Below are 9,750 nucleotides of genomic sequence, written 5' to 3' on the forward strand. Positions count from 1 at the left end.
TATATATATATAATCTCTCTGGCAGGGTCATGGGGATCCTGTAATACACTAGTAACTGCAGCGTCTTCCAGGTCCCTGCTACAGCCGATGTGCTGAGCAACTTCCCTGTGCTATTAACACACAGCGAGTCACTCACTGAGTGTAGCCGCCATTCAGAGGATGCCTTGTAATGAAAACTAGGCATTCTCTGATTGGACAAGAGGCAGTGACCTCATAGCACCACCCTTGTTCAATTCATTTTTCAGTCCTGATTAAAATTGTGTGCCACTTGGACCTTGATCTCCAATTCCACTGAGGATTGGTTACATCTCAGTGCCATGTAGAAAAGGTTGTGTGTGTGCGTATTCTCACACCCCTAATGAGTTTCTGACACTAGAGGTGGGTGAGTAAAGTAGAAACAGCCAAAAACAAAAAATGATGTATATAATGTCCCTGGTTATGCATCTTGGTGAAGGAAGTAGATGTAATCATGAAAAACAGACTGTCTTGGTAGTAGATCAGTGAGTAAAGTAGACTTTAGAGTGCAAGTCAAAGAGGACCTAGCAACAGGTGTATTTTTCATGTTATGTGCATTTACACTGCACAGTGTGCAAATGACGACTTAAAAAAACATTACACCACTCATCTTAGGAGGAAAAAAAGATGCATGCATTATTGAGATTTGAGATATTATTTTGATCTCATTGAGTGGTAGTAAAGTGTTGTAAGCATTAAACTCAGTGTAAGCACACTGCGCAGTGTAAATGCACATTACATGAAAAATACACCTGATGCTAGGTCTTCTTTGACTTGCATTCCAAAGTACACTTCACCCATTGATCTACTGCTAAGACAGCCGGTTTCCCAGGATTAAATTGCAGGCGAATCCTGTTAAACATGTAATTCTATGGAGCTGATTGATGACCAACACTATGGCAACCCCCCTGTTATTGTAATTGTGAGTGCTCCATTGGCCAGTCCATGGAAATTGACTGTTTATATCTGTTCTGTAAATCTGTACAATTTCTTGTGTCCTTACAGAACACAGTTGTGGAAGCTTCTATTCAGCTGCCGGCTGCCCTGTTTGGGTCCAGAGAAAAAAGGGAGAGGAGAGCAGTGGATGAATCGGTGTACAAGCTGCAGCTGATTGCATTTCGGAATGGAAAGCTTTTCCCAGCCACTGGGAACTCCACACAGCTTGCAGATGATAGCAAGAGGCGCTCAGTGGTCACTCCAGTCATACTTGCCAAATTAGGTTTGTCCCACTTGAAGTAGATCCTACATCTGTATACCAGTGACCAGTTCTCTTTGGTCTTAGTTAATAAAAAGGCTTTGTTCTATGAATTATGAATGGACACGGTAGAGTTTGGTTGGCTTACACCAATGAATTTGAGGAAACCTGTTTCCCATAGCAGCCAATCTGTCCTTTTGTTCTATAATGGTAAGGTGACAGCTGGAACACCACTGGTTGCAAGCTAACCACTTGTCTTTCCTTCAGATATGTAACTATAGCCACATAGGTCATTTCTGGAATTAGAAGGTGGCAGGCTATCCTGTAGTCTCTTTGTATTAGCCTTCCTGTAGCCCCGTTTTGTGTATGTTTTATTGCTTTGTGTATTAGGGCAGTTTATTAACTTGTGCTGGACTAGCACCTCAAACATATATCAATGTAATCTAGAAATGATTAGGCTCTTGCCAACTGGACTATTAATACCAGCTCTGATACTGCAGACTTGTGTAAAATGTTATTCACTTCATGTATTTCTGAGCACCTGTGGACACTTCAGTGTTATAATTTTAGTCACATGGTACTTTGAGTGCATGTGAACTTGTCACACTCGAAAATGTAAAACTAAGCAACCTAACCCCCCCAAAACTCAAGTTAACCTTTTAATCCGGGGTATAGTGTCATGAATCACCTGCACTCCATACAGTGTTGGGTCCTTCAAGATTGTAGCAGTGCTTGTAGTGATGACAAGGATGGTCCAGTGTGGAACTTCAACATGTTGAACAAAAAGTCACAAGCACACACAAAATAGAATCATGAATTTGTAGTCCAGTTTATTACTGTTATTTTCGTCATGAGAAGCCAACGTTTCGGGGTCCCACAGGGTCCCTTCTTCAGGGCGACATAGTGATGTCACTGATAATACCATCACTGTAACTTTTCATACAATGAAATGTATAATACCCAAACATTTGAGATGTAGAGCTTGCACCTTATGTGTTATCCCTCCATCGAATGGTTTTGCGGAGATAATCATGTAGCTACATTGTTCAGCATAGTGGACATTTGATAGTGAACAGTAGACATGTGCGATTCGTTTCGTTCCGAATCGAAATTCGGACAAATTTTCGGACATTCGGATGTATCCGAATTACAGATATAACGAATGTAAACGAATCCGAATTTCCGTTTCCGAAATTCGGTAGCGGTAGTTCCTTCGAACGTTCGCTTCGTTTTCGTTTCTTATTCGTTTCGTCCGTTGAAGAAAAACATTTTCCCCCTCAAATGTCACTTTGCTGCAAACGAATGAACGAAATGAATAAGAAACGAAAACGAACGTTCGAACGAACTACCGCTAACGAATTTCGTCCGAATCCGAATTGACTTTCACACCCGAATCCCGAAAAACGAAATAACACAAATCTGAATTTAAAACGAAACTAAACTAATTTTTGGGCAGTGCACATGTCTAGTGAACAACATGCATAAGAAAGGATTAGGACCTGGCATTCCTACTGACGGAATGTAAGAACACAAATTATATATGTGGCCCATGTTTCATACCTGTGGCTCCCAGTTGTGACTTGTAGCCTCAGCAAGATGTGTAAGCCCAAAAAAATCAATGTCCTATGCAATGATATAAGGACCCCCAACTATGACGCATGGAAACCGGAAGGTGCGCCCCTTATAGTTTCAAATACTTCCATTGTTAATGTTTTCTGCAGATGGTCCAAACCGAAACCTTCCAACTGTCCCTGTTAACATCACACTACGTCGCATTGCGCATGGAAAGGACCCTGTAGCGGCACAGTGGGATTTTGATCTACTTAATGGGCAAGGCGGATGGAAATCAGAAGGCTGCCAGATAACTGCGTCAGATGAGAATGTAACCACTATACAGTGCGACACGCTCAGCAACTATGCAGTGTTAATGGTAAGATTCATGGCATCATAGAGCCGCTGCACGACATAGTGATGTCACTGATAATACCATCACTGTAACTTTTCATACAATGAAATGTATAATACCCAAACATTTGAGATGTAGAGCTTGCACCTTATGTGTTATCCCTCCATCGAATGGTTTTGCGGAGATAATCATGTAGCTACATTGTTCAGCATAGTGGACATTTGATAGTGAACAGTAGACATGTGCGATTCGTTTCGTTCCGAATCGAAATTCGGACAAATTTTCGGACATTCGGATGTATCCGAATTACAGATATAACGAATGTAAACGAATCCGAATTTCCGTTTCCGAAATTCGGTAGCGGTAGTTCCTTCGAACGTTCGCTTCGTTTTCGTTTCTTATTCGTTTCGTCCGTTGAAGAAAAACATTTTCCCCCTCAAATGTCACTTTGCTGCAAACGAATGAACGAAATGAATAAGAAACGAAAACGAACGTTCGAACGAACTACCGCTAACGAATTTCGTCCGAATCCGAATTGACTTTCACACCCGAATCCCGAAAAACGAAATAACACAAATCTGAATTTAAAACGAAACTAAACTAATTTTTGGGCAGTGCACATGTCTAGTGAACAACATGCATAAGAAAGGATTAGGACCTGGCATTCCTACTGACGGAATGTAAGAACACAAATTATATATGTGGCCCATGTTTCATACCTGTGGCTCCCAGTTGTGACTTGTAGCCTCAGCAAGATGTGTAAGCCCAAAAAAATCAATGTCCTATGCAATGATATAAGGACCCCCAACTATGACGCATGGAAACCGGAAGGTGCGCCCCTTATAGTTTCAAATACTTCCATTGTTAATGTTTTCTGCAGATGGTCCAAACCGAAACCTTCCAACTGTCCCTGTTAACATCACACTACGTCGCATTGCGCATGGAAAGGACCCTGTAGCGGCACAGTGGGATTTTGATCTACTTAATGGGCAAGGCGGATGGAAATCAGAAGGCTGCCAGATAACTGCGTCAGATGAGAATGTAACCACTATACAGTGCGACACGCTCAGCAACTATGCAGTGTTAATGGTAAGATTCATGGCATCATAGAGCCGCTGCACACCATGCACATCTGTACAGACTGGTACTAAATACTAAATATTACAGTATAGTGTATATGTATGTATGTATATATGTGTATATATATATATATATTTATATATATATATGTGTGTGTGTGTGTATAAGATATATAGATATAGATATATATAGCTATAGATATATATAATAGTGAATATAGCGACAAATGTATTATCCTAGTTTATGCTTCATTCTTGCATGCCTTTATGAGGAGAATTGTCTCTAAATTGTCCTGATCTCTGAACGATCTCTAAACTGTCGCAAGCTTGCTGGGAACCCCCCGGATGATAGCTGAAAAGCCCTGGGGCACTCACCTGACTTGAGGAGGTGAAGTTGAATTATCTTTGCGACACTTTAAGAAGTGCTCAGGAGCTCTTCTAGGATGTGCGATAGTTTGGAGGTCTTTTATTGTCGCAAATGCTTGACGCAAATACCACGCAGTTTAAATATTATGCGAAATGTCAGTAAACATGTGCAGTGAGTCGCAAACGTGAATATTGTTTTTCCAAATGGCACTTGCACTACATACGGTCTTACAACATAAAAAGTATCGGTGGTGCTCGAGGTGATCGCACCGAAAGGCGCAGTGCAAACACTAGAAGTAATCACGATAAGATATATAGATATAGATATATATAGCTATAGATATATATAATGTGTATAAAATATGTCTGTTTGAACTCCCGAATAGAACAAAATTAAAGCCCAGTTGCATCTTTATGTATAATTTTCTGTGGTGAGGATTGTAAAATCTTGTCAGCATTTTTCATGGTAACATTTAAGAGGTCTGTTATATTCCCCTCACCATGTTCCCCATAAAAGCCCATACTTGAAGAGTTCTTTGGGGGGCACACATCCTGATATTCTGCTCTGGTTTGGTGGCTTTTACCACCATTGTCTGGAGTTTTGGTTACTTCTACTTCTCTTAGTACTGCTGGCTACTCCTGAGCTCTCGCTTCCTGCACAGAAGGGTATTTCCCACAAAGCATGCTCTTCTGGTTTTTCCTAGTGTCTATCCTCCTAGGAGCAGGGCTTCTACTCCAGAGGTCCCCTGTTTTCCTCCAATGAACTCTTTAGGGAAATGATTTTAGGAGTACAATAATTTGCAATATTAATGTGCAATCTTTGCGACACTTTAAGAAGTGCTCAGGAGCTCTTCTAGGATGTGCGATAGTTTGGAGGTCTTTTATTGTCGCAAATGCTTGACGCAAATACCACGCAGTTTAAATATTATGCGAAATGTCAGTAAACATGTGCAGTGAGTCGCAAACGTGAATATTGTTTTTCCAAATGGCACTTGCACTACATACGGTCTTACAACATAAAAAGTATCGGTGGTGCTCGAGGTGATCGCACCGAAAGGCGCAGTGCAAACACTAGAAGTAATCACGGTGATTCACCGGCACACACAAAGGGATCAAATATCAATATTTAGTTGTGACATTTCACAAATAAATATATCATCATGTCATCAAAGGCTGACGTTTCGGGAGCTTTCCTCAGAGCGACAAGAGTGTTGCTCTGATGAAGGGTCGCTGTGAGGTCCTGAAACGTTAGCCTTTGATGACATTATGTGACGTTTCACAAATAAATATATTAATATTTGATCCCTTTGTGTGTCCGTGAATCCCTGTGATTACTGCAAATATAAATATATCGCAAGAACACTTCAAAAAGATGCAGAACAGAAATCAAACTCTGCCGCATGACATTTTGGTCTTTGCACCTAAAAAATGTTGTCACAAACAGGTTCATTAATTCCGCCCTCAGTGTCTGACAATATCACGAAAGGAAATTGGTTGTCTTATGAAAAACTGTGTAATGCATATGTAGCTCATTTTTTTTCCCAATAAAAGGATCACTTTTGCAGAAACAGTTGCATTCGGACATCCGTGTGTAAATACATACAGTAATAGTATCACGTATATGAATTCCTGCTAGCACTTCTAGCCATTAGTTTGTCCCGACACTGTTATTTTTGCTTTGCAGCTTGGTCTGCATGTAAGTGTAGAGAAAAATATAAAAGGACATGCAAGAAAAATAATGCATATACTGATTACGATGATTAAATGTGATCACAATATATTTTATGACAGTGGCCCTAAGAGAGACATAATTGCTCATTGCCCCCAAGGGTTCCCTTTACTGGCTAATATACATATATTTGCAGTAGCAAAAATATAGAAGTGCAGGATTGTAAAACTGTGAAAGTCATATAAATACATTACTTTAAGGTTAACATTTCAGTAATAATAAAGAATATATGCTCACTGAAAATATACCATACATTGCCTTTAATGTTTAATCTACTCCATATTATTTGACTTCTTTCATACAGTATATATAGGAATGTAATGCACACATATAGTGTCAGAGGAAGTGATTGTTCTGTAGGTTGGTCATTGTTTGCAGTTAGTGGCTTCCATTGTGCACATGTCCTAAGATGACATTTCTTTTCTAGGATCTAACAGGGACTGAATTCTATGCCCATCCCATGACTCTCCTGCATCCCGTTGTTTATGCATCTGCTGTAGTGCTGCTGCTCTGCTTACTGATGCTTATTGTCACCTATTTGTACTATCACAGGTAAGGGTCTGTTTAAAGGGGTATTCAAAGAAGCTTGTTTTATTATAAAAATGTACTGAATGATCAGTCAACACATATTTGGGTTACATTTGTTGGAGATCAGCTGTAAGCATGAAATATGAGTTTGGGGGGAAAAGAGCATTTGCGGTTTGCAAAAAATAGTAATTGCTTTCCTTATTTCCGTAATGTCTGAGTGGAAAGTTTATTCGTTCAATAGAGGGTTCCTCAGGGATGTCCACAGGAGTCCGTATTCGACCACCCAATGGTCCAGAGATTCCCGAACAAGACTGTGGTTATAATGATCCGGCACAATCTTTTCTCTCCAGATCTAGCACTCCGGTTTGTTTTTCTCTTATGGCGGGTTTCCTAAAGACTCACCGCCCGACTGGTGGCAAAGACCTGTAGAAAAGAGCTCCCAGGGGAAGATGAAAAAAAAAAGAAGGCGGGACCTTCTAAGTGTAGTGATCTAAAAAGGTTTATTTCTTTTCTTGAAAAATAAGTAGATTGCACTTACAAGATAAATGATATAATCAAGCTTAAAATCGTTTAAAAGGATGTCAGCTGTAAGCGGCGAAGACAGATATTCCTTGACGCGTTTCGTTGATTTAACTTTTTCAAAAGGAGTTCAAAACGTCAATAGCTTATTTCAAGTGGGAAGATGACACTAGGATCACCTTTAAGAGGACCTGTCACCACCAATATGCTATCACATAAGGGGTTTGTAAGGCCCCCTATGTGATCACAATAACAGTAAAAAATGAAATGTAAAAATAATGTTAACTTTTTTTTAAAGTCCCTCGCAAGCATGCGTGTAATCACGTTAACATGCGTCAGGTGCACCTACATACGAAAACAACTATTACACATGTTGAGTAAGAGCAATAATTCTAGGGCCAATATTTACGCCTATCTCTAAACTGATGACCTGTAGGGGCTTTTAAAGCGTCGTCTGTGGATTTTTTGGGGTACTGAATTTTGTCTCGGGTTCACGGACGCACACAATTTTTAACCTGCGCATGTTGGCCATCTATTTACTCGTTGTAACCTCATCTATAATATGTTTTTTTTTTAATGGGTTTTATTTAGTTTTTTGGGGCACTATATATAACTTAACTGCATTTTTCACAAAATGTTGGGGTTTGATAAAGAGTTTCACTAATATCGCAATATTTGCAACTGCCACTATTTTATTCTACAAGGTCTTGGCTTTCAGAAAATATTTCAGGTTTGAAGTAAATTCCAGGCCTAAAATGTGGATTAAAACGAAAAGAAAAAAAAAGGCCTTGGCAGCGAAAGGGTTAAGGATGTGTCCATTAAAATGCTGTGATCCTAACAGAGTGTAAATTTAGGGAAAGCATGAATGAAAAGGAGAAACTTGTTCCAGGTTCAAGTATGGTGTTTCACCTATTTTCCTTTCTTTTTTTTTTCCAGCATAATACGAATCAGTCTAAAGAGCTGGCACATGTTGGTAAACCTGGGTCTTCACATCTTCCTGACCTGTGCAGTGTATGTTAGTGGTATCACTCAGACCAAAAACTCCAGCGTCTGTCAGGCAGTAAGTATGACGGATTCAACAGCACCAGTAGATAATATTTGCTCCTTCCATTTTTATGGGGAAATACTGTATATTGCTCGCTATCATGTTGTCTGCATATAGCAGCTTATTTAACCCCTTCCCTACCACCGTATTGTAAAAACCAATAAGGGGTAGAGCTTCCAAGCAGCAGCAGGAACAAGGCTAAATGTAAATTACTGTCACAGGGCGTCTCAATAGATCGGGGAGTGAGCGAACACATACCGTCGCTCGCTCACTTCTCGATCCTGTCCATGCAGAGAGCCGTGACGGTCACTCACGGCTCCCTGCAGGGATTCCCCCCTTCCCCTGTCCGATCCTCCAGCGCTGACTGGCGGAACGGACGGTGGAGGGGGCAGAGCCAGCTGTCGCGCAGCTGGGTGTACCCATATAGTAATGTCGGGATCCGTCCCGGCGTCTCGGTATACCGCAAGCTGTAGCTCGCGGTATACTGAGCTTTGGGTGACGGGCTCCTTACAAACGGCAGCTGCCTCCTAACTTTTTTAATTTTCTCTAGTCTAGTCTTGGAGCAGGAAAAGTATCTGTACATGTACCGAGTACGGCACATCCATCTCTGTCTAGTTCTACAGCTGTCTGTAAATTGTATCAGCTTTGCATTTTCAAACTAGCCTGAAATCAGTTTTGCTTTAAAGAAAGGTCATTGAGTTTTAGGTCACACAAGAGTTAATTGCTTCCTTTGTTTTGTAGATGGGTATTCTCCTCCATTACTCCACACTGGCCACAGTACTCTGGGTAGGAGTCACAGCTCGGAACATTTATAAGCAGGTTACTAAGAAAGCCAAGCGCTGTCAGGATCCAGATGAACTTCCTCCTCCTCCCAGACCAATGCTCAGGTATGTGTCATGAAATTCTCACCAGGGGGCCACGCCTTGCTAAAGTCTGCCCAGGTGTCTCCAGATAGCTATACACTATATTGGGTTGTTTTATAGCCTCAACAGAGTTGGTACTTGGGATAATGGAGACCCTTCCAACACCCACAAGGCAGAGAGAATTGAACACACTATATTAAAAAGGACAAGGTTGTGGTGTTCACACTGGTTCAGCAGAACCTCATCCACCTGCTGGATGATCAGAGAAGTGACCAAAATACTTGTGAAATAAACATTTTTTAATAGGTAGCAGTGACCTGTAAGAAGAGTAGATGCAGCCTATAGAGACCATTTACTTGTATAAAGAGGAGCTTCTCACCTTCTTAATACTAATGTTTTGTCCCAGACAGAATTACTGCCAAATCATGCAACAAGTTATTTAAAAAATGATATGCATTAAGCCCAGCACTACCTACTCCCCCCCCCCCCCTCTCGCGGCTCTGCT

General features: G+C 40.8%; 1 protein-coding gene across 1 annotated transcript in view; it reads left to right on the forward strand.

Moving 5' to 3' along the window:
- The window catches only part of ADGRA3 (adhesion G protein-coupled receptor A3), a 62,566-nt gene that overhangs the window by 44,208 nt on the left and 8,608 nt on the right, over positions 1–9,750 (forward strand). The window contains exons 13-17 of the mRNA XM_018562833.1: positions 1,021–1,234; positions 2,932–3,140; positions 6,718–6,842; positions 8,274–8,397; positions 9,124–9,269. Coding sequence (XP_018418335.1) covers positions 1,021–1,234; positions 2,932–3,140; positions 6,718–6,842; positions 8,274–8,397; positions 9,124–9,269 — 818 coding nt within the window. The remainder of the gene's footprint in view (positions 1–1,020; positions 1,235–2,931; positions 3,141–6,717; positions 6,843–8,273; positions 8,398–9,123; positions 9,270–9,750) is intronic.

Source organism: Nanorana parkeri, unplaced genomic scaffold (genome assembly GCF_000935625.1).
Source record: "Nanorana parkeri isolate BGI_ZX_2015 unplaced genomic scaffold, ASM93562v1 scaffold605, whole genome shotgun sequence".
NCBI classification, from domain to species: Eukaryota; Metazoa; Chordata; class Amphibia; order Anura; family Dicroglossidae; genus Nanorana; species Nanorana parkeri.